General features: G+C 53.5%; 1 protein-coding gene across 6 annotated transcripts in view; it reads right to left on the reverse strand.

Moving 5' to 3' along the window:
* The window catches only part of FRMD6 (FERM domain containing 6), a 39,898-nt gene that overhangs the window by 8,321 nt on the left and 6,059 nt on the right, over window positions 1-25,518 (reverse strand). For 2 of the 6 annotated variants that reach the window (XM_065063202.1, XM_065063203.1), the window contains 6 exons: window positions 24,766-24,864; window positions 4,621-4,804; window positions 3,700-3,790; window positions 3,297-3,439; window positions 2,541-2,617; window positions 1,290-1,476 (listed from right to left, as the gene is read on the reverse strand). In XM_065063202.1, coding sequence (XP_064919274.1) covers window positions 1,290-1,476; window positions 2,541-2,617; window positions 3,297-3,439; window positions 3,700-3,790; window positions 4,621-4,719 — 597 coding nt within the window. In that variant the 5' untranslated portion in view covers window positions 4,720-4,804; window positions 24,766-24,864. Of the gene's footprint in view, window positions 1-1,289; window positions 1,477-2,540; window positions 2,618-3,296; window positions 3,440-3,699; window positions 3,791-4,620; window positions 4,805-12,512; window positions 12,650-24,765; window positions 24,865-25,518 lie in introns of those variants that run through there. The other 4 variants (XM_065063200.1, XM_065063199.1, XM_065063204.1 and 1 more) reach the window with 4 other exon arrangements.

Consider the following 25,518-nt stretch of genomic DNA (forward strand, 5'->3'; position numbering starts at 1 on the left):
ATGGTGCCTCCAACTTTTATTAAATCTTCTTATTAAATCTGCACATGCTGGCAATCCCGGCTGCAGGGAACCAATGGTTGGACTCGATCTTGAGGGTCTCTTCTAAGCAAAATGATTCCATGATTCCAAGAACCATGGCACAGGTTCAGCTGTTTGGGGTGCAAGGGCACGTCACATGTAGCCATGCAGCCCTCAGTGCTCCTCTGAAACTCATATTTACCTGTCTGGGAATAAATGGACTTGTTTCTGGGTATCCTGGATGGGTTGGTGTTGGGCCCTTGCAGTGGGGAGGTGGGTCCCTGCAGAAGGGCAATCCCAGTTGGGAGCTGCTTGTGCCACTGCTGTGCCATAAGGAACCAGTCCCTGCTCTGCTCCTGCATGAAGTCATCATGATGGCATTGCCCCAGCACCCAGCTCTGCCTACTGGTCAGAGGTGACCTCGGGCTGGGTGTCATACCATATCCTCCCTCAGTTTCCCTCCAGAACTATCCCATAGAGCCATGGAATCATTTGGGTTGGAAAAGACCTTCAAGATCATCGATTCCAGCTGTTAACCCAACCCTGGCACTACCCCATGTCCCTGAGAACCTCATCTCTGTTCAACCCCTCCAGGGATGGTGACTCCACCACTGCCCTGGACAGCCTGTTCCAATGCCCAACAGCCCCTCCTGGGAAGAAATTGTTCCTAATATCCAAACTAAACCTTCCCTGGTGCAACTTGAGGCCATTTCCTTTTGTCCTATCACTTGTTACTTGGGAGGAGTTGCCTATACCCATGGCTGCTGCCAGCGTGGAGGACACCAGCTCCCAAAAGGCTGCAAAGCCTGTGCAGGTGCCCACCATGATGACTCGGTCAATGCCATGATGGCACGTGGCACACAGGGAAAACCCCAACGAGCATCTCTGCAGCACACAGGGAAATCCCAGCCACCCCCCTGACCCCAGCCCTCCCTGTCTGCAACTATTTGCAGCCCCACAGTTGTCAGAGGTTATTAATAATCAGGATTAAGCCACAGACAGGGATGCAGCAGGAACACCGGCTGCCCAGGGAGCCTCCAAGCAGCCTGGCATCAGCAGCCTAACAGGGATTCATGTGAGCTTAAAGCAGGGACTCCAGGGTGGTGGTGGATGCCCCATCCCTGGAGACATCCCAGGCCAGGCTGGACGGGGCTCTGAGAAGCCTGGTCTGCATGAAGACGTCCCTGCTCATGGTAGGGGTGGGACTGGATGAGCTGTGAAGGTTCCTTCCAACAAACTATTTTATGATTCTATGATCAAAGCGCACTTACCCAGGCAGGGAAATAGGCTTCGGGCTCGAAGTACTTCCCATAGTGCTTGTTACGTTTGAAGTCGCCCAGGTCGGCTTGGAGGGCGAAGGCGGTGAGGAGGAAATACGCCTCCTCGCGCAGCACACACTGCGAGTGCAGCACTTGCTTCCGCAGGTGCCAGTAGTAGTAGTAACGTGCGGTCCGGTCACTGTGGAGTAGCAGAGGAGAGAATGGAGGAGAGAGGAGTCAGTGGGACACCCGCCCACTATCCAGCAAGGGGGTGGGAGATAAGTCCAGCACCTTTCTCTTGGTACAAAGCTCTTACGGAGGGAGCAGGGCTGGGTGCGGAGTTGTTTGCTCCCTTTTTCCACGATCATTAAAGCTCAGGATCACGTTAGGTGGTGCAAAACCACAGCTGCTTTACTGTGCTGAAATTCCAGGCCCCTCACAGCCAGACTAAATCCCCATGAAAGCATCCTTGCGTGGCTGCAGATGCCATCATGTCCCCACATTACCAAGACCCTGAAAATCATTTTTGCCCTGAAACACGACCTGACACTCCCTCCCAGCCACAAGCATATGCATGAATTATAAACAGGCTGTGCCATGAGTTAAGCTGTGACAAAACCCTGAACATGATGTCCCCAGCCCCTCAAAAGGCTTTGTCATCGCTGGCTGAGAGCAGTGTTCCCACCTGTCCCTGTCACAAACAGCCCCAACAGAAAGGATGAGCTTTTGGGTGCACAAGCAGCATCCCTCAGTGTCTTGCAGCATCCCACAGCTTCTTGTAGCATCCCACAGCATTGCAGAGTATCCCACAGCACCCTGCAGCACCCTGTAGCATCCCAGAGCATCTCACAGCACCCCACAGCATCCTACAAAATCCTGTAGTATCCTGCAGCATCCCACAGCATCCCTCAGCATCTCACAGCATCCTGCAGCATCCCACAGCATCCCTCAGCATCTCACAGCTTCCCACAGCATCCCACACCTTCCCACAGCATCCCGCAGCATCCCACAGCATCTCGCAGGATCCCACAGCATCCTGTAGCATTGCACAGCACCCTGCAACACCCAGCAGCATCCCACAACATGATGCAGCATCCCAGAGTATTCCACAGCATCCCATAGCATCCCACAGCATCCCATAGCATCTCACAGATGTAGCCCCTGAGAGTGGTTCCTTAGCCAGGGGCACCCCTGGGTGCTTCCCCACCAGCCGCTTGCCCTGGGGGGGTGCCCACAACGAGGGGGGCGGGGGATGCACCCCACCTGATCAGCCTGCCGTTCTCCACGTAGTACTGCACTCGGAAGTGGATGATCATGGGGGGGCCAAACTGGTCGATCCCCTGGAACGGAGGAGACATTCAGGGCTCCTGCAGAGACCCCAGCATCGCGTCCTCGTCCCCAGGCCCTCACCTCAGCCACTGGGGGCCAGGACCATCACGGCCACCCCTTTGTCCCACATGGGTTGAAAGCCATGGGCAAGAATTCACTAGCTAGCACCAGTCACATTTTTTTCCTGAATTGAGTTGACACCCATTTTTTACCCCTAATATACTGAAACACGAAGGGGATTTGGATTTAAAGAAGCAGGTGGCTGGGTTCAAGACTGCTGGGGGTCTGCAGCCCCCCCCAAGCCACGGTCCCTCCCCAGCCCACCTCCCACCAGTCTCTGTCTCAGCCCCAGCACAAGGACATTCACACAAACCCCCTTTGCATATTGCACTGAAATAATTAAAAGGTGCTTTTTGGGGAAAAAAAAGCCAAATGGTTGATTTTAGAAACCGGAAGAAGGGATACCTTAAAAATATGAGGAAACAACAGGGGGAAAAAAATTCCCATCAACGGGGTGAGGAGCGAGAAGAACATGTCCCCAGCTGGGGTGCTTGGTGACACTTGGAGTGACAGTTACCGAACACTATCTAGGTTTTGTTTTGCACACCCACCCCTGCTTCCCCATGGTGCTAACAGCCAAGTACCCCCCCCCCACACCCCTCAGCTGCGTTCCCATGTCCTGGAAGTGACCTGCGACGGGGACAGAAGTGGCCTTAGTGCCGTCAGCTCTCCATGCAAGACCTCACCGCTGACCTTGCTGGCCTCCTTCTTCCACTCCTTGGGGCAATACTTGTAGAGTTTCTGGGCCAGGTCCATGTAGACGTGCTCATTGTCTGGGTGGGACAGAGGTGACATCAGCATCCCCCCATGTGTCCCCTGCATCCCGCCAAGCCCTGCCCTGGCCCCCCAACCCACCAGGGTGTGGTGTGGTGGGGTCCATAACCTTCTTGTCACCTAATGAGAAGCCACCAAAGGGTTGGGTAAATTTGCACCCACTTTTGGGCAAACATGCACCCTGTGCTCGGTGGCACTGTGCCTTGCCAAGCTGTGGTGGCATCGTGCCAGACCCACGGTGCAAAAGCCCCTGACTTACTCTGGATGACGCTGAGCCCAAAGAGGTGACAGTCCTTCAGTCTCAGGAGGTCACACACCTGCACCAGTAACTCATGGCACAAAATCTTCACCTGCAGAAAAAAAACTACACATGGTCCCCACTGCATCTGCGCCCAGCCCAGCTGAGCCAGGCAGGTGCCACCAAACCCCCCCACCAGATCCTTGAGCAGAACCAGGAGGTGACAGGCCAGGCTGTGGGGCTCATTTCTGCATGGGGACAACATGGCAGTCCCTAAAAGCAGGTTCCCACCCTGGGGTGCAGGGCCAGAGCTCTCCCAGGGCCCATGGGGCAGGGGGTGGTGGACACCTCTCTGAAACCAGCCTGTGCCATGGAGGTGGATTCAAGGGCACAGAGCAGGTCATCCGCTGAAAATCCCAGTGCTGCCAGCAGCACATTGAGTCAGGAAGAAGCAGGACAGCATAAAATGCTGCCACAGCCTTCAGGGGGAATAACTCGTGTGTATTTCTCTGGCAGGGCAAGAGCAGGCAGGCTCCAAATTAAAACCAGAGCTTACAAATGCACCTGGCTGCAAGCGCCTGGGTGTGATGAAAACACTGGTGCTCAGGGAAGGTTTCATAGAATCACAGAATGGTTTGGGTGGGGACCTTCAAAGCTCCCCCAGTGCCACCCCTGCCATGAGCAGGGACATCTTCACCAGCTCAGGTTGCTCAGAGCCCCGTCCAGCCTGGCCTGGGGTGTCTCCAGGGATGGTTCATCCACCACCTCTCTGGCCAACCTGGGCCAGGCTCTCACCACCCTCATGTCTGTCTTCTTCCTCATGTCTGTCCTGAATCTCCCCTCCTTTAGTTTAAAACCCCAATTCTGGCAGCCCGTCCCCCAGCAGAGCTGCTCCATCTCCCCAGTAGCAAAGGTGTTTCCCCAGCCCCCAGGCAGCCTTACATTGATGATGATGTTGAGGGAGTCGTCGTTGGGGAGGAAGATGCAAACGCTGCGGCGGTCCTGCATGACTCTGTTGTTGTGGAAGGTCAGTTTGTTCATCCTGGTCCAGGCTGGGGGCTCGGGTTGGGTTGGTGAGCACCTCACCAGCGGGCCGCGGTGGCCTCGGTCCCCGCGGGTGCCATCCCTGTGGGCGAGAGGGATGCTGAGCCCCATGCACAGAACCCCCAGTTTCCCACACCCATCACCACGTCCCCCCAGAAACAGGGTTTCCTCCAAAACCCCTGAGTGCACCACGCCACGGCCACCCTGCATCCCAGCCCTGGCACTGTGGTTGGGGCAGTGTAGGATCACAGCCAAGACCAAAAAACCTGACCCAGCAGTTTTATTCTCCTGGCTCGGGTTCAGAAAAACCTTAGGAAAGGCTTTCCTGGCATAATTTTTTTAAAAGATACAAGTTTATCCGCTGGGAACAGCCCTGGCTCTGCCCGGGAGGAGTGGTGCGGCGGCACTGGGGGTTTTGCTGCCAGCAGGACCCCCATGTCCCTTCCAGCATCACCTCCCCCAGCTCCAGCTCTTTAGGGGGGTTAAATAAAACCAACCCAAGCACTAAGAGCGATTTGCAAATGGGATTCACCATTTCTTGCCACTTCCCAGCAGTCGTGAATCCATCCTCTAATAGCACTAACCCCAGGCAATTCTTATTTTTGAGAGCAAATATTCCTTAAACACTTTTTACCCCACGACCATCCCTATGGACACAAATGAGCACACAACACCGTGAGCATGGATATTTAAACTCTAAACTAGTTCCCCCTTTTTCTATCCCACAGATTTCTGCTGGCACTGAGGACAGTATATAGTATCTCCCTCTTCACCAAATATTTGCTTTGGTCTAAATGAAAATGCCTTTGGCTTCCAAAACAGTTTAACTTGCATATTTGTACAGCAGGGAAAAAAGTGCCCTGAGGTGACTTTGTGTTCAGTAGTTACTGGGGTTTTCCAGAAGTTGGGAAATCTGGAGACGATGTCACCCTTGGTTTGCAGAACTGAGGCCCTGTGTAGCGGTGCAGCTGGCCATGCCTTGTGGCCATGCATTGAATCCATACATTGTGGCAGTGCATTGTGGGCATGCATCACACCTGTGTGTCTCAAATGTGCAACGTGGCCATGTGTTGCACCTATGTATTGCAGCTGTGCATTGCACCAATGCATCTTGGCCATGTACTGCATCTGTGTGTTGCATTTGTGCATTGTGGCCATGCATGGTGACCACACATTGCACCCATGTATTGTGCCCGTGCATTGTGGCTGTGCATTGCATCCACGCATCATGACTATGTGTTGCACCTGTACATTGCTTTCATGCATTGCCTCTGTACATCGTGACCATCCACTGCAAGTGTGCATTGCTTTTGTGCATTGTATCAGTGCACTATGGCTATGCATTGTGGCTGTGCATTGCATTTGTGCATTGTGATCGTGCCTCGTGGCTATGCATTGCACCCATGCATTGCGGCCATACATTGTGACTGTGCATTGCATCTGTGCATTGTGGCCGTGCATTGCACCCATGCATTAGATTTGCACATTGCATCCATGCATCGTGGCCATGTATTGCACCTGTGCATCACATTCATGCATTGCATCTGTGTATTACATTTGCGCATTGCATCTATGCATTGCATTTGTGCATAGTGGTCATGCATCATGGCTATGCATTGCACCTGTATATTGTGGCTGTGCATTTTATCTGTGCATTGTGGCCATGTATTGCACCTGTGCATTGCATTCATGCATTGCACTTGTGCATCGTGGCCATGAGTTGCTGCTATGCACTGTAGCCATGCATCGTGGCTGTGCCTTGCATCATGGTCCCATTGCATCTGTGCATTGCAGCTGCACGTCGTGGCCACGCACTGCATGTATACATCGTGGCCACGTGTTGCATCCGCACACCATGGCTGTGCATCGCAGCCATGCCCAGACACGATTGATCCCAACTGGGAGCAAATAGGGCAGCACACGGGTTGGTTTCAAGGTTCATTAAAAATCACAACAGTGAACAAAAAGGGGATGAAGGTATTTGGCAAATGTCCTGGCCCAGGCCGGCTGCCCAGCAGCTCTTGTGCACCGACACGGGGCTGGGCGTGAAGCGACTCGCACGGGCCGTAGCAGGGAGAGTGCCAGCTATGCCTGGGGGCACCCTCCAGCACCCTCCGCACCTCAATCCCACCCAAAGCCCTCCTGCAGCCCCAATGGGTGCACATGAGCATCCTTCCACGGGCTACAGCCTGCTCAGAACTATACCCACAGGTACAAAATACCCCCGATTTATTGGCAAAACCATCACTACGCAGTGGTTCTCTGTCACCAGCACCAGCCCCACACACCCGAGGCTGGAGTGGCCAGTTGGGAACGGGTCCCTCCGCCATCACAGCCTCTGCTCGCAGCGGGATCCCCAAGGAAAACACCTTCTTAAAAGCACTTGGCAATGAAATCCAAGTCTTCAGGGTGCTGGCAAAATCCCCAGTGTCACAGCTCATCACCTTGCTGCCTTCAAATTGCCTTTAAAAAACAGGCAGGGGCCAGGCATCCAGCCCCACCGTGCAGCGTGTGCGTCCCCCAGGAGAGCTTCCCTGCGGCACCACACTGCTCTTGGCATCTCGGGGCTGTTTGTCCCCATGCCAGTCAATATATTTACTCGTCTTCCTGCGGCCTGACTTGGTCCCTGAGCATCGGGGATTAAAACACACAAGCTGGCATCTGCGGAGCACGGGCATCGTGTGGCTCGGTGGGGATGGCAGCACCAGAGCCAAAGAAAACAGCAGCTCTGCAGGGTCCTAGCTCCAGAGGAAAAAAAGCACAAGTATTTTGGTATTTGTAGAGAAAATGCTCCAGTTCCTGCTGCTGAATGATAACACCCCATCAGACCACCACATGGAGCACCATGGGGGTGGCCAGTGAGACCCCCCTCATCTCCAGGAGCTTCCCCCATGGGCTCTGCCAGCTCTCTGTAAGCCGGAGCTACGGCAGATTTAGCAAATGGGCACAAAAAAGCCCTTTTCCAGGGCAATGTGCCTCCAGCAGCCTCAGGCCAGACGCCGGCAAAATTCTTTCCGAGCATCTGTTGCTCATTCCGACAATGTCAGCTTTGATTCCCCAGGACTCCACGCCGCTGCCCTCGCCTAGACACTTCTGCTCCAGTGCAAAAGTCGACATGAGGCACGAACTTGCCTGGTTCTGAGATGGAAAAAGCCCGGATTGCAGGGAGAGACCCCCTGGAACGCTGCAATGGCGGGGGACATGGGTCACCCCATAACCTGAGCAGGAGCCTCCACCCTGGCCAGTTTTGCAAGGCGATTTCCAAAGAAAACCCCTTGCAAAAACCAAAGACAGCTGGAAAAAATTCTGGCAATGAGGATTCAGGCACGGACCAGCCTCCACATCACTGGGATATCCAGGTTTTCCAGCTGTGCTTTCCCTGCCCTAGGGAAAAAAAGCTTTAAAACTCCATAAGAATGCACCGCAAACCCCTTATGCGCTTTGTAACTCCAGAGCTACGCCGAGAAAATTCCTCGATCCACCACGTTTTTCAGCCCAGGCTGCTGGAATATTGTCTCCCTCCCTTGTACCAACGCCATGGGATAAACCCCGTCACAAAGCTCTGCTGTAAAGTAAACGTCACGCAATAAAACCTGCCGGGCTTGGGAAAAGCAGCTGGGCCCGTCGCTGCTGACTCGGCGAGGGATTTATTCAGCACAGGGTCTCGCAAACACGGCCGAGGGCAGGCGGAGGTCCCGGAGCAGCATGCCAGGCTCTCATAGGAAATATAAATTCAGATGCAGTTCCAAGGTTGCAGATTTAGCATCGCTTGAACTTGCCGGCTGAGGTGGGTTTTTCTTCCGAAGAAGCAAAGGCGCAGGCTCTGTGCACGCCAAGCAAGGCTGGTTTGCATGTGCAGCATTTCTACCCCCCTACAAGGATTTAATTACATTTAAAAGAAGTGGCTGAACCTCTGTGCCCATGGTTTTGGGTCAGGTTTGTACCCCTGTGGTACCAACCAACACCAATGGCTCAAACCAGCCCCAATCTCCAGCCCCTAGACAGATCCAGCCCATATCTCCATGACCCAATTCATACCCTCCTTGTCGAAATACCAATTTTTAAAAAGTCTACCTTATCAGATACCTAACCCATTGCCAAGCTTTTGTTCCAGCCTTCCCGACCCACAAGTGGGGTGAGGGAAGGGATTCGGCACGGGCCATCCCGCAGCGAGAGGCAGCCCAAAGCATTGGGCAAGACGGGAAGATGAATTCACAGGGCAGGAATTTCTTGTTTTTAAGAGTTTAGAGTTGGTTTTTACCCCACATCACAGGGAATAGGTATGCGCGAGCTGTTATTACAAGTTTTCAGGCCATCACTTAATGCAGCTTCTCCTAACCCAAAAGCTAGATTAATTCCTGCCTGTGGTTGCCCCGTAATTAAAATCGTCTCCAATTCTTCATGAACTCAACAGTTTCCTCCTAATGAAGAGAGGCAGATGAAAGAGACCTTCACTGGGAAAAAGGACTCAGTTATAAATATTACATTACTTCATCCACCACAAAAGCTATTTATTTGGATGCTGTAAACTCAGCCTGGGCAGCCGGAGGCCCACCTCACCAGCCCCAGAAAATGCCCTAAAGTGCTGGAGGTGTCCAAAAAAGCCTCTGGAAGGCAGGTCTCCCCAGAAGCAAACCTGTCACCAACTCTGCAACACTCCTCCTCTTCATTCTCCTCGTCTTCCTCGCCTTTGGCTGCTGCAATGGGACAACAGCAAGGGGCAGAGAGGGTGCTGGGGACACCCAGGGTTAAGCGCATCACACCAGAAATGGGATAACGGCCCCTTTGTCACCTCCTGTTTGTGTTACAGCAGCAATAGCAGCCAGCATTGGGGACAATCCCCGCAGGACATCACAGCGGGAAGTGGGGAAACATGGGGTGAGCCACGGCAGCTCGGGAATCCTCTCCCCCTGTCTGTTCTTCTGCCACGCATGGAGCCGAATCCCGCCTGGAAGCGGGGATTTTCCATCTGCCTGTGACTGACAGCGCAGCCACCCCAGGCCTCTTCATTCCTTTACTTTGGCGTACTAAAATATAAATAAAGCCGCCCAGCCTCTGCGGAGGATGCACGCAGAAATGGATTTCGTTGGCGCAGGCTCCAGTGAGGGAGGGACGGCGCCTGCTCTTCCTCTTCCCTCTTCTGCGACTGAACCGGCCCCTTCCATTTTATTTCCTTCCGGAAAACTTTGCCCCAAGCCTTGGGGATTAGAGAAATATCTGCGAAGAACATCCAGTTGCATCAAGACCGCACCATCCCAACGCTGCAGAGAGCACAGCCCTGAGTTTCCAAAGCATGGACCTCTCTATGTAATAAACTGCCCCATAAGATGCTCCAGCCCTGGGCAAACCCGGGGAAAAGCACTTTTGGGGAGCCCCATTCCCAGCATCCAACTCCCAGACACTCTCCCATGTGTGGGATCAGTGCCCAAATCCATCCCTACTCCGGGAAATACGCACATGGGGAGGAAAAATAAAGGATGCGCAGCACTCTGCAGATAGCCAAGAGCCTCCAAACAGCTCAATTTTATACCAAAATGCACAGAACCACGCATGGACCATCTAGAGCATCCTCACCTCCAGATTCAGCAAAACGAAGCCAAACAACGTTGCTTGCTTTTAATCCTGAAGCAGGCAGAGCAGGGGGATTTGTCTTCCCCTGGCAGCGCCGTTCCCGGTTCTCCAGCTGGGATTGCTCCTCGGCCACGCCGGAGCCTCCATAAACTTCCCTGCCCAGCAGCAACAGGGAAAGGCTGTATTTTTTTCCCCTTGAAAAAAATCCTAAACCCACTTTTCAGACAAGAAAAAAAAAGCCTAAAACTCAATTAAGAAGCAGGCAGATATTTTAACTACCGCCATCATTTGTATACTCCATCTGGAGTCCAAAGGCTGCTATTTTTTTTTAGGAGGATGGAGCTGACATCATCTTAATTTGAAATTCACATTTATTTTTACATCTGGTCTGAATTAATCTTTTTTCAGCATACTGACTTTCATGTAATGGAATAATTGCTTACAGACTCTGGGTTTAAAGAGCCTGAATAAACCCAGTTTAAAAAAAGAAACCCCTTTACAAAATGATAGTAAAAAGCCAGTACCTTTAACCAAACCCCAATATGCCTTCGGGACTGGGAGTTTTAAACAAAACAACATCGCTTTCAAGCAAGAGAGCCCAAATTAATCTCTGGCCAAGAATTCGAGAGGGCGAGCGAGCTCCGTGGAAAAAACACCGTCACAAACCAGCCCGGGAATGAGGCAGAGCAGCAAAGCTCCGCATGCCCGACTCCATCACCACCACGCAGAGCATCTCTGGAAAAGCAGAGTTTGGCTTTGAGGGAAAAACATCCTCATGACCAGGAATGCAGAAACAAAAAAAAAAGCTGATTCAGGACCACAAGATGACAGCAAAAGGTGGCAGGGGGCATGGCGGGGACAGGCACTGCCTGACGCCCACGTGAGAGTCCAAGGACATGGGAACACCAAGCATGATCCTGGGAAAACTTGGCCCGTATTTCCCTGCTGCCACGAGGGCACTATGTCAGTTCAAGCCCAGCTTAAGGGCTGCATGGGTTTACCCTTGACACCTCCAGAATGTGGAGGGGATTTGCATCCCTGGTTGGAAACATGGAGGAGAGCATTAGTGGTGCTACCAGGTATCAGCTTGCACCCCGAGCCACAACAGCCCCACAGCCAACCCACGGGTAAGGGGGTCCATGGGCAAGGGGGTGCCACAGGTGACTGTGACCCAGAGACAGAGGGATCCATGGATGAGAGGACCCATGGGTGAGGGGACCAACAGATGACAGGACCCATGGGTGAAGGATCTCATAGGCAAGTGCAACCCATGGGTGAGAAGACCCATGGGTGAGGAGACCCATGGGCGAATACAACCTATGGAAGAGAGGTCACACAGACAAGAGGACCCATGGGTGAGGGGACCCACTGGTGAGCATGGCCCATGGGCAAAGGGACCCACTGGTGAGTGTGAACCATGGGTGATGGGACGCATGGGTGAGTGTGACCCATGAACAAGGTGTCCCACAGGCAATGGGACCCGCCGGTGAGTGTGACTCAGGGGTGAAGGGACCCATGGATGAGTGTGACTCAGGGGTGAGGGGGTCCCATGGGTGAGTATGACCCACGGGTGAGGTGAACTGTAGGCAAGTGTGACCCACGAGCAAGGCACCCCATGGCTAAAGAGATGCATGGGCAAGTGTCACCCCAAGGCAAGGGGTCCCAAACACAAGGGAACCCATGGACGAGTGTGACCCACAAGCAAGGGGTCCCAGGGGTGAGAGGACCTACGAGCAAGTGTGACTGACGGATGAAGGGACCCGTGGGCGAGTGGGACCCACAGATGAAGGGACCCATGGGCAAGTGTGACCCAGGGATGAGGGGTCCCGCAGATGAAGAGACCCGAGGGCGAGCGTCCCCCCTGGGTCGCCGGGCGAGGGGCAGGCGGGGGCGGCGGGGCCGAGGCGGCGGCGGGGGAGCGGGTGGAGGTCCGGCGGAGCAGCCCGGCCGCCGTTCGCCCCCAGCTCCCGCGGGCGGAGGAAATGACTCGCATTCCTGCAGCCGGAGCCTCTCGCACTTCTCCGCCACTAACTCATCCCCCAAAGCGCAACAAGCAGCCCCCCCGCCGGCCCCACGCCGGGGCCACCCGCGGCAGCCCCCGCGGGGGGAACCGCGCCGGGCCGGGAGAGCGGCAGCTCCGCCAAGCCGAGTCTAACCGAGCCGGGCCGGGCTTAAACCGGGCCGGGAGCGCGGTACGGGGGTGCTGGGCGCGCACCTACCTGCGGCTCCGGGGACCGCGCTGCCTGCCGAGCCTTGCTGAGCCCTGCCTTGCCGAGCCGAGCCGCGCCGAGCCGAGCCTAGCGGAGCCGTGCCCAGCCCAGCCCAGCCCGGCCCAACCCGCCGCCCCCGCCCCTTCCCGGCCCGCACCGCCCCGAGCGGCACCGGCACCGCCTCCCGCCTGAGCGCGGTCCCCGGGACAGCCGGGGCGGGGGGAACCGGGCAGCCCCGCGGAGCGGACCCAGGCAGCCCCGGAGGGATCCGAGCAGCGCCCCCCGTCCCGTCCCCAGCGAGGGAAGCCGAGCATTTGAGCCGGAGCGGGAAGTCGCGCATCGCCCCCGCGGCCCGGTCCTGGGGGTCCCGTGTTCCCCTGGGGAGACACGAACCTGCCCTGGAAGGGACCTGAGCATCCCCTGGATGGGACACGGACAGAACCCCTGGGGGACTTGTGCATTTTCCAGGAGGGGACCCAAGCTCCCCCAGAGAATTATACTGTCCTCAGAATTATAGCCGCCACAGAAGCCCAGAGAGAGGAGCTGAGCATCCTCATGGGGGGACCAGGACATCTCCCGGGCAGGAGACTCACATGTCCTCAGTGGGGACCTGAGCATCCATAGAGAGAGGAGCCCAAGCTCCCCCGGCGTCCAGCCCAGTATCCCCAGCCCTGGCTGTGCTGCTAGTGTATTAAACCAGTACTTAATAGTTGGGTTGAGGCAGGAGCGGAATTAGGACCCAGTCCTGGACCCATTAAAGCCACTGCTGATGTCCTGGCAGCCGAATCAAAGGTGAGTTGGACTCACTCGTGTGATGACCAACTGCCGCTCAGTGAACGTAACGGGGCCAATATGCACACAGGTCTCTATAGGTGACTCAGGACAGGAATCTCAGCAGCAGCACCAGAAACACCATAAATTAGCAGCAAAGCATCTCCAAGCCGCTCCTTCCTCAAAAGTGCCATATGGTGAGATTGTTTTTGGAGTAGTTATTTATTCCTCACTTTTAAGTGTCTACAGGCATTTTTTGGGATGACCTGCGAGGCCGCCTCTGCCCCCACAGTCTTTACAAGGCTCTGGGAGAAAAAAGCCGCTTGTCCCCAGACCTAAATAAAGAGCAGCTCTGCTGTGAATACCCTGACACTCATTTCTGAAGTCTGTTTGCAGCTCAACAGATCGTGCTGGGTAATTACATTATGCTAGTGCACGGTACCAGCACTGGGAATCCAACACACTGCTCTCCTCATGGAAAAAAAACAGCCTGGCTTTCCGCAGAGCCGGGGCTGTAAAACCCTCAGCTTTGGGCTCGTTGTGGTGCTCTCGTCCATCCCATGTGAAATTCAAAGAGAATTTCTACCCAGCAGCTCATTCCTTCTTGCGTCGTGTCGTGTCCCTGCAAAGCCACCTATGCTGAATGCCACCACAGCCAAGGGCATGGGTGGCATCATCTGACCCCTGTTAGAAAGGTCTTTTTTCCCAAAAAATTCACTCTGAAAACACCCCTTCTGCAGATAACATGATGGGATAGCCAGGTAGGGGCCAAGTGTGTGGCAGAGCTGCTGTTTGGCTCATTTAATCCAACTCATAAAATATTTTAGGGGTCGGGAGGGCACAAGTGGGATGCAGCCCCGTCACTTTGTGGAAGATGAGTTGGTCCTGCTGAGCATGTCCTGCACAGCCCCTGCCCCATCTCTCACCCCCCTCCCAGCCTCATGTCGTACAGAAATACATAACACAGTGCCTGCCTTGCCGCAGAGGCTAAATAAAGCAGCAGGAAGAGCTCTCAAATACCAGCAAGGCAATATATAAACATGTGTGTGGATGGCACATATGCTAATGCTGTTCTATAGCCGAAGAGAAAGGCCGTGTCACGAATTGACGTGAGATGCTCTCATGATCGGAGATGAGTCTCTGGGAAAAGCCGCATGAGCTGCCCCAGACTCTGATTTTGGGAGAGCTCGGAAAGATGGACAATAGCCAGTGTCCGGTCTGCCTCTCCTCTTTGGGAAAGGAAAAGCCCAAAGACTCCAGTGACATTTCTCTTTGACAATTCTGGAATTAATCTTGCTCAAAGTCCAAAGAAGAGGAAACACAGATGGAAAATGTAATAAATGGAACTCTTGTTTTGGGTGGGTTTTTTTTTTGGACAAGGTTTAACTGAACTAATGGCATTGCTAGGCGTATCTTAAATAAAGAAAAAAAAAAGGTGTTGTGGTTATGACTGAAAATACCATTCACATAAAATATACAGATTTTTCTAGCACTAGATATATTTATATTAAGAGGACGGGAAACAGCAGCTGTTCACTGTGATTCTGCATTATCACCAGCCGAGTATCTTCCATCCCAGTGTTTCAATAACAGCATTGTTACTGGCAGGGATGGTCGCACAAACGTGTGAGCTCTCTTGTCTCGTACATATTTTCCCTAGGATTTTGCTAATGAGACAAAAATTATGAACAAAGCAACAGAGTAACGACTAAATCCAGCCGGATCTCAGCATCCCGCTCCCTTTCCCAGGAGCTAATGCTCTTATGGGGATAATTTGCAAATCTGGGTCTGTGCTGACCATCTCATGGTCACTGTCGATGCTCAGCATCCACCCAGGTGATTTTTAGGATGTTTTGTTCAGAAAATTTACCCCAGCCCAGCATCATGGGGACACCAGTGTCTGTCTGCAATGCTGGGCTTTTGGGAGGGCACTTGTGGGGTGCATTTGGGGACAGAGGTGTCACCGCAGCTTGACAGCGCCTGGCATAGCATCAGGGCTCCGGCTGCAGCTGGGGTTTAAAAATTCTTCCCTGGACCAAACAGGAAAACAAATCCCAGCTACTGTGAAGGGGCTGTGCTCAGGCCGGGGATGGTTTCTCAGCCCATAAGGGGAAGAAAATAAATAAAGAAAACCCCAGCACGGAGTCACAACAGCCAGCGCGTTGCTATAAACTCCAGAGAGGAGCTGGACCTTGCTCTGTTTCTTCTATTTCATGGGGGATTTCCAAGGAAGCTTTTCGTCCCTCCCCATCCCGGCTGGGGGGACATTTTCCCCCCTGGTAACCGGGATGGAGGGACCTAAGCTGCACGCTGGGGAGCGGGTGCTTCCTCCAGTGCTTGCTGGGCCTTTTGGGAGAACGGCCTCTGATTTTTGGCCAGAAATACCCACTTTACAGAGACATAATCAAGCTTTTCACTTTAATTTGTTTTATAATGAAATTCCTGGGCACACATTGGGATCCCTCTGCAGGGTTTTTGCCCCGATGCTGCTCCATTTTGCTATTAGAATCATAGAACAGTTTGGGTTGGAACGGACCTTCCCAGCTCATCCAGTGTCACCCCTGCCATGAGCAGGGACATCTTCACCAGCTCAAATTGCTCAGAGCCCCGTCCAGCCTGGCTTGGGATGTCTCCAGGGATGGTTCATCCACCACCTCTCTGGCCAACCTGGGCCAGGCTCTCACCACCCTCAGCGTCAAAGATTTCTTCTTTGTGTCCATCCTAAATTCCCAGCTGGCCCCAGAGGAAGTGGGAGTTTCCTGGGGGGTGGCCTGGGGACACCCCAGCTCAGGACCCGGGTGGTGGCCGGGGGCAGGGTGACCCACTGAGCATGCTGGGGCGGCTGGCCATGGCACACAGCCATCGGCGCTGGAGCAGGAATTCCAGCAATGCAGAACCACCCCCGGCTCCCCGGCCATCATGGGGAAGCTCATGGAGGGGGGGCTGCTGTCAGGTTTTGAACAGGGTGGGCATTAGTATATTTAACTGGAACCTCAAATTTCACTCTGTATTTATGCTGCTACCCTCGCTCTTTGCCTGGGAAGTCAGCGAGGATGAAGATAGAAAGGAGTTTCATGAGAGCTAAATCAAAACAGGGCAGGAAAGAGAGAAAATCCAGCCTGAATACACAATATTGGAGACACGAAGAAAATTTAAGCGTGCATCCCGGTGGGCAGGCATTCCCCCTGCTTGCTGCTGTGCCAGTACTGCTGATACGCTATATTCTGCTAATCTACCCCACGGTATTTACAGCTGCCTATAGCCCAGGATCCTCTTTAACATCCAGCCGGATGCGACGCGAGCCTGTGGGATTCCTCGGGATGGCCGGATGGAAAGCGGGATCACCTCCCCTCCACCAGACCCTCAGCTCCTTGCCTGGCCTGGGACCCTGAGCTGGGTTTTATTCACAAGTTATTGATAAACCTGGGCTGAGATGGGCAGGGACTTGCCGCAGGGCAGGTCTGGTTTTGCTGCAGCCCCCCCGGCCCTTTGCACAGCGAAACACTTGTCATCTCTGCAACCCCCATAGAAAAGCCTGTCCCAGTGCATCCCATCCCCAGTCCCCCATTCATTCCCTTTCCTGGGGTCCTAAAGGGGCTTTTTTGGGTGCTCTGGGCCTAGGGGTTATTCCCAGGCTTGCTCTCAGCTTCTGAAAAACCCATGGAAATGTGCTATAATTCAGGAAATGCAGCGGCCAGTGTGGGGCGGGGGTGGGGGGGTGTGCAGACGGGGAGGAAAAGATCGCAGAAGCGGGGGAATATTTTTAGCCCGTCTGTGTGTCTGCTCGCCAAGCTTCAGAGACGCCCGGCTGACTTCAATCACATCAGATGGAAGGACAGACGTCTCCGGGATGCTCCCATCCCCCAAAACAGGAAAGAAACCCCAGCAAGGGCCTCCCCAGGGGTGATCACCACCAGCCCCAATGCTATGAGACATCAGAGAATCCACAGCAGGCTGGTGGAGTGGGCGGAAAACTGGTCTGTGAGTTTCTCTGCTGAAAAACAATTGCAATTTGTGCAAACAACAGCGACATGAGGAATGAATTGTGCACAAGGGGTCATGGACCAGTCTGCCATTGGCACTGGGGGAACTGGAGATCTTCCAATGCACTTCCTCTGTCGGAGCGACTCCAGTCACACCCTCCTGCCCTAAGCTGACGCTTAGATTAGGCTCTTGCCATAAATACATTTAAACCAGCCTCAACCCCAGTGCAGGAGAACACGAAAGACTCCACTGCATGGGGCAGGGTGGGCATCTCACCAGCATCTCCTCCATGCCCAGCGCCATGGCCTGGCGATGTCCCACCACACTGGGGAGAGGTTTTTCTTTGCCCAGCATGGTTTAAAACACCCGGGACAGGCAGTTGGCTGCAAACCCAGCAGCTGCCTGTGGCCAGCACAGGTTTCAGGAATCCATTGCAAGGTAGACGCTGATTTTAGGTATCACCTGTATCCCTAGGGTGGGTGGGCAGCCAGGGGTGTGATTGGGCACCTCTTTGCCCATGGAAACGAGGCTCTGGCCTCCCGCTTCATAAATATGCAGGATTGCAGCAGGGAATCAGAATTATCAAAAGTTTGGGTTGGAAGGGACCCTCTAAGCTCATCCAGTGCCACCCCTGCCATGAGCAGGAACATCTTCACCAGCTCAGGTTGCTCAGAGCCCCGTCCAGCCTGGCCTGGGATGTCTCCAGGGATGGTTCATCCACCACCTCTCTGGCCAACCTGGGCCAGGCTCTCACCACCCTCAGTGTCAAAAATTTCTTCCTCATATCCGATCTGAATCTCCCCTCCTTTAGTTTGAAACCATCACCCCTCATTCTATCCTATACTAAAATGTCTGTCCCCCTGTCCAAAAAAAAAAGCCAGCCCAAGCCACCCATTGTCCCCCCAGCCCCACCAGCCCCAGGGACAAACACCCCAGCCTGCCCGAGATGATGAGGAGCTTGGCCATGGCCCGATGTATCCGTCACCCATCTATCAATGATTTACCGCTGCAGTCAAGGGCTGTTTGTGCTGCTGGGGCTTCCCAGAGGCCCCAGCCAAGGTCAGTGCTCTGCTCAGAGGACAGACGGACACTGAGGGGGAGAAGGGCCAGGAGTCCACAAAGTGCTGGTGGGGATGAGGCAGGGGCAAAGCAAAGCCCCCTCACATCCCACCAGTGTGATGGGTTCCCCTCAAGCATCCCTCCTCCCCAGCATCCCTTCTCCCGAGTGTCCCTCCGCCCTGCCATGCTGAGGAACCTTGGGACAGCTGGGGACACCCAGCTAATGCTGCTCTTACACCCCGAGGGGTTACAGGTGCAAACAGCCCTCACCAGGGCTCTGCACTACAGGGGGGTGAAAACCCCTTTTGGAGGCACCTTCCGTTGGAGCCAGGGCTGGGAACTGTTTATCGCCAGGGTCACCGACACAGTGGCCATCACAGCCTAAAACTATCCCTGTGAGCACCGGTGGCTGCGAGGTGCTGGGGCTGGATGGCACCAGGCGCCTCGCACACGGGGTTACAAAATGCCGGTGTTGCGGTGCAGTGCAGGATTTGTGCAATTCCTCTGCTTTTTGAAGCAGCCACGGCATCCTTTAAGTACCTGACGAAATACAAATTGATTTTTAGGAAACGGAGTGAGCAGACCTCCACCAGGATCCATAGCCTGGCTAATATTTATCTAATGGGTTCTCACAAATAGCTCGTTAATCTCTTTGTGTTTAATTAATGGTGCACAGGACCCAGCCTGCTGCAGCTGAGTTCCCCGGACATGTTGCTGGGGTCCCTGCAGCTCCGTGTCGCTTTGCCCTGGCCACCTCTTCTTTCCTCCCCACCCCATCCAGTACCTCTCCTTCCCCGCTTCTTCGCTCTACTCCACCCCAAGGAGATGCCCCTGTGCTCCACTGTCACCTGGGGCCAAAAACCCCGTTTATGTGGCCTCACAGTGAACCAGGAAAGGCTTGAAACCTCATGGCTTCAGGCCCCAATTGCAAATATCTCACCTCTCTTGCAGCAAATATTTCATTTATCTATTTATTTAGTTATTTAGCTGCAAGTTAACACCGGAGGCCCGAGAGCATCCTTGCAAACCTACAACATGTGAGCAAATGCATTGGAGGGGTTGCAAAACTGCAGTGCATTATTTCAGCGTATTTGCCAAGGCAGTATTTTGGGGTGCTCCTTTTGCAGGGAACGCATGTGCATATGCCTGTTTATACGTGTATGTACATATATATACATAAGCACACACACACACACACATATATATATATATAAAGGCCATGGAACTCAGCATTTTCCCAGTGAAACACACCGTTTTGTTTTGGTTTTAAGGGCAATTTTCAGTGGAAACATTTCCCAGACATGCCATTTCCCTGGGAAGCAGCAGCTGTGCAGCCTCCATCCCACCGCGTCTTCCCCCTGCCAGCTCACACATGCGACTCCCAATTAATTGGACAAAGAAAAAAAACCAAAACATGTTTAAACGGTGAGTCAGTCAGGCGCAGGCAGGGCTTGGGCAGAGCACCACCAGATTTAAACTTGCTGGAAAAATATGGCTCTGAAATGGCATCATCTTCCCTCAATTCTGGGCTGTGCGGGTACCCAAATGGGTTGGGAGGACAACGAAGCCGGGTCGGGCTCGGGGACGTGTTCGAGGAGGACCAGGTGGTTTCCATCCTGGATTCCTCCAGCATTGGCTGATGTGGATGAGAGGCCTCAGGGTGAATGCAGTGCCCAAGCCACCCACTTTTGGGTGCTGAGGATGCCCTGACCACCCACCTTTGGGTGCTGGGGGTGCCCTGGCATCCTGCGGATGGAGAAGCAGACCCAGCCCTGACCCCAGCCCAGGGTCCTACATGTACTTTGCTCAGGTTTCAGACCCCTGAGAAACCCCCTCCCTCTCTCCCCAGTCATCCCTGGGCTGGAAGAAGCCGGGTGCTCAGTGGGAGCAGACGCGCTGGTTATATTAAAGCAAACTGGGAGGGAAGGAGTCGTCTCACCCTTCCCCAAGGCTGCATCTGGGAGCCAGAACAGGGTGGGAGGGAGGAATCACGGCTTTGCAGACCCAGCTGGGCCACCCTCTAAATGCCACAGCCCCTCCCCACCCCACCAGGCTTTTACCCCTTTTTTGGGGTCTCACCCCAGCACTGGGTGCCTGGCAGAGGGGGGATTTGCACACCAGCACCCGTGTCCCCAGGCAGGGCATTATCGGTGCAAGCCCTGATCTGCAAAACCCTGATCCCATCTCATGTGTGCTCACATTTTCATGGCACCCTGAAAATGCCCAGGAAGTTTTTGGGTGCTGTATGCAGCCGGGTTGCCCCCACAAACACCCCCTGGCAGCAGCAGGAGCCAGGAGCACTTTGCAAACCCAAACTGTTTATGAGCTATATGAACACAATAAAGCAAAAGCAGCTGTGGCTACTACCTTGTTTTATGTGATTTTTTTTCTTCTTCTTCCCCCCTCCTCTGAATTTTTATGATCCGAATATAAAACCCCAGGATACATAGGTTTACAGTGCTGACACCCCTTAATGCAGGAGTATGAAATGCAGTGCCATGACTCTCATCCATCCCTGGAGCTGGGTGTAGGGATGGGGATTACAGCAATTCCCACAGTGCCCGTGTGCACAGAGCCTCTGTGCTCCAGGTTTTCCCATGATTTTTGTTTTTTTTTTTAAAGAAAATACTAAAAATAAAGTGTTGGTAATCCGGTGATGGGCAGCAGGGCAGATATCCCGGGTGTTTCTCATTCAGCTGTGCCACAGCTCCTGTTTGCACAACACTGCCCCTTGCCAACATTTCTTTGCCTGAGCTCCTACCTGAACAAAGGCGAAGGGGTGAAGGATGCTGCAGGAGTCCCAGAAAAGGACTGGGAGATAATACTGTCACCCTCGCTGAAACCCTGCTTTCAGCACCGCTGCCGGCTCCGATTGCTTTGTCAGCACTAGCTGTATTTAGGATTAGAGTATTTTTTTCTCTTTTTGGCTTTTTGGAGAAGCACTCTCAGCTTCAGAGCTGTGAGCAGGAGAGGAAAGCAGGACATTAATATTAAAACATCACCTCATCCCTGCGGGAGGGACTGTGGGACAGGGTTTACCAGGGGCCATGGCCTGGCAGGGGAAAGCATGCTGGAATATATATATATATTTTCAAAGTAAAACAGAAAAGCAGGATTAAGCTGATTTTCCCCCCTGTCTCTTGCACCCCAACTGTGGTAAAGCTGCTGTTTGCTCCCCTATAGCTGCTTGGTCCTGGGGTTGAGCTGACTGTGAGTGGCACCTTGGGGACCACGGCATACTGGTTTGGACACTGGCTCTGCCCCAGCACCTGCCTTCTGGCATCTAAGAAATATTGGAGCTTTTCTAACTCAGCGGAGCAGGTTCCTAAAATCTGGGAATCTGCCCAGCTTGTGGGTCCATAACGCATGGGTGAGCTCAGCTGTTCTGGTACTCACCCTCCACAATCTCAGTGTTATCCATGATCTTGGTGTTGCCCACTCCAGCTCATGGCAGAGGCACTGGGGTCCTCCTGCCTTATCCCACCCAATAAACCCCATCCCACTGACCCACACTCCCCGTTCTGCTCCAAAGTCCAGAGGAAGCAGCACAGATGGCTCGTTCGTTTCCAGCCATACTTCTCTCCAGTACACGGCACTCACTTTGCACCCTTCCCTGTGCAAAGACAGCCCTTAGACCCATTGCTCTGACGAGGTTCATTCATTTTGGTGCTTTGCACAACCACACTGGCTAACTGAGCCTCTGCCCCAACTCCCCCTGATTTACACCCCTCCTGCCATTGCATGTGGCAAGACAGTGCATCCTCCTCCTCTGATTTATGCAGACCCTTCAGCACATGCTTGTGTATGGCAGAGTGACTCTTTTTACATCATAGAATAATCTGGTTGGAAAAGACCCTCAAGATCATAAAGTACAACCATTAACCCAACATTGGCACTAAACCATATCCCTAAGAACCTCATCCGTACATCTTTTAAACACCTCCAGGGATGGTGAGTCCACCACAGGTAAGGTAACAGCAGCAGCGGCAGCAAGCAACCCCTGGAGCAGCTGGGACCTCGGCACAGGCTGTGTCCCCAGGGCTGTGCCGGAGACTGCCTCTGGAGTGAAGGCGGGTGCTGCTTCTCCCTGCCACCCTCTCGTCCAACCAGATGGGTCAGTAGGGACACACCAGTGCCAGGAGGCTGTGGGTGTCCCCAGCGGGGACTGGCCAGGATTCATCGGCTTCATCAGAGACCCAGCTCCAGCTCCTAGCCTTTTTGTGATGGTACTAGTACAGGGGGTTGTGAGCAGGAGCATCCATTTCCCAGTGGGACCCCCTGCCATGGCAGCCAGCCCAGGCAGGAGCAGCCCTCAACTGTGATGGGGATTTTCTCATTTTCACAGCACAGCTAAGAAGTGATGTGTACCTTGGTTGGGGTTCTCTTAGCTCTTCGGGGGTATGGGATACTGCTGCAGATGTGCACTGGCCCAGCCAGTGATCCTCGTAGGTGATCAGGTAAACAAAGTAGAGAAAATAATGTTTACAAAATACTTTTCCAAGTATAAGTCCCTATTTTTTATTATGAGGGTGGTGAGAGCCTGGCCCAGGTTGGCCAGAGAGGTGGTGGATGAACCATCCGTGGAGACATCCCAGGCCAGGCTGGACGGGGCTCTGAGCAACCTGAGCTGGTGAAGATGTCCCTGCTCATGGCAGGGGTGGCACTGGGTGAGATTGGGAGGTCCCTTCCAACCCAGACCATTCTGTGATTCTATGTTTTTTCAGGTATAATGAGGCCAGTAAAAGGTCTCTTCCATTTCTTCACCACCAAGCTCAGCAAACAAACCTACCTGTGGAGCAGGATTGGATGCTTTATCACCTTCCCCTATTTGTGTTTATGACAGGGCTGGTTCTTAAGCTGCTGCATGAAAAACACCAGGCCTGCCCTCCTTTGCATGGGACTTCACACCCAGCCTAAGCCAACACTGCACCTCCTCCTGTCCCTGTCCATCAGACACCCCAATTAACCTCCGCAGTGATTGCTCAAGGCTCTGCAGCACATGGGCTTCTGCTGCTCCCTCCTGATCTGGGGGGTTCAGCCTGGAGAACAGGAGCTGAGGGGAGACCTTCTCACTCTCTGCAACTGCCTGAAAGGAAGTTGGAGCCAGGGGGGGTTGGGCTCTGCTCCCAGGGAACAAGCAACAGGACAAGAGGAAATGGCCTCAAGGTGCACCGGGAAGCTTTAGTTTGGATATTGGGAACAATTTCTTCCCCCAAGGGCTGTCGGGCATTGGAACAGGCTGCCCAGGGCAGTGCTGGAGTCACCATCGCTGGAGGGGTTGAACAGAGATGAGGTTCTCAGGGACATGGGGTAGTGCCAGGGCTGGGTTAATGGCTGGACTCGATCTTGAGGGTCTTTTCCAACCAGAATGGTTCTATGATTCTATGATCTACGGGACCAGCAGCATCCCATCCCAGTGCTGCCCCATCCCAGTGGCGTGGGAAGCTTCCCACAGCAGTGCCTGGGCCAGCTGGGTGAGGTGAGCCTGGAGAAGACATTTAATTACAGAGTACTGGGTGTTTTTCCAGTTGCAGAGGGCTGGTTGCATTCCCTCTACATGCACTGGGTGCCATTAGTCCTGTTTAACAACTAATTGGCAATTAATAACATCTTTGGGTTATGCAAATGGGTTATGAATATTCCGCAAATCGATTTATTCAATGCCTTTGTATTTACTTCTAAGTACAGTGGTGTTTTGGGGCTTGAATTATAAATATTTCTTCTTTTGCCACGAGATCGAAAAGCGGGTGTTTGGGGATGCAAAAGCAGAAAACCCTTCCCACAGAACCCAGCATGAGTGTCCAGCCCAGGGGATTGCTGGCATGGGAGTTTTCCCGGCTGATGGAGCGCTGGATGACGGCTGCGAGGCAGGGCTGAGCCTGCTGGCAGCAATGCTGCTGCTGCTGCCGCTGCCCGGCTGATGAAAGGCCATGGGGACGCGTCTGTCTGTCCGCCGAGACGTGCTGGGCTGGCCTCGTCACTGCTGGTAACGCTTTAGGTGGCACATCAGAGTAGGAAAGAGCATTGAAAATAGCCTCAAATACCAATAGGAGCAGCAAGAGCTTGCACTCAGCATCCAGCCAGCTTAGCTTTGCTTATGCTAATGGAGGAGAAAAGGACGGCAAATAGCTTGAAGTGAGAAGATGGAGCCAGCTGGGACTTTCCACGGGCAGGCAGCCAGCACCAACCCTTTTATCTGCTGTTGGGGAGCGTCTGGTTCCTCGGGGAGCTGCACCCTTGTGCGGGTGCTGGGGGTGAGCTGCTCCACCGCCTGTGTTCCCTGGGCTGGGGTATCATAGACCCGTAGAACCATAGAATCATTCTGGTTGGAAAAGACCTTTAAGATCATCGAGTCCAACCATTAACAATCTTGATACACAGCTTCTAGAAGCATGATGCCTGATCTCAACAGAGAAAGGAGGTTCGACTTCCCCAGAGCATCTCATACCTTCATCCATCTGCAAGAGTCTGGGTAGAAGCTGGACAACTAGTGTAGGGTCAACCTGGTGTTCTTCAGCAGCTTTGAAAATGCTGCACGTGGGGTTTTCTGGGAAGGGCAGGAAACATGGTGTCATTTTTTTGTTTTCTATTTCCAAGGGCTTTAATGGGGACTCTTGTATAGAGTGGTCCTTTCTCCTCTGTCCTCAAGGCCCCGTCCCAGCAGGACCCCTGGGCTTGCAGTAACTAAAAGCCACGGCAGTAGCTACCCCTGCTCAGCCATTGAGCTGCTTTAAATCCATTGGGATGCAAACCTGAGATGCATTTTCATAGCAGAGGCTATTTACTTATGCTCAAAGTTCAGGCCCTGCATTGCCATTACCTTTAATTTTGGGGGAGCAGACAGTTTGCATCAGCCCTGCTAATGCTGCTGGCTGCCCAGCAAGTCTTGCTCCAAGCTTAAAGAGGTGTCTTTAAGAAAGATAAGCAAGATAAAGAAATTAAACCACCTCAAATAATAGGAAGAGACATGCTGAGTGCAGTGTGAACACCTGCACTTTTGTCTCCCTGACGCTGGGGCTGGTTTTGCAATCAGATCTCCCAGCACATGAACTTAAACAAAGAACATGGAAAACCAGTAAAAGCCCCGTTTTTCCCCAGTCTGGGCAATTCCAAGTGATATGTTTGCAAACCCAGAGACCAGGAAAAATTAACTCACTTGTAAAATTGTCTGCACGATGCTGTCAAGTGCTCAGAGAGATGT

This window comes from Columba livia, chromosome 5 (assembly GCF_036013475.1).
Source record: "Columba livia isolate bColLiv1 breed racing homer chromosome 5, bColLiv1.pat.W.v2, whole genome shotgun sequence".
In the NCBI taxonomy this organism is placed as follows: domain Eukaryota; kingdom Metazoa; phylum Chordata; class Aves; order Columbiformes; family Columbidae; genus Columba; species Columba livia.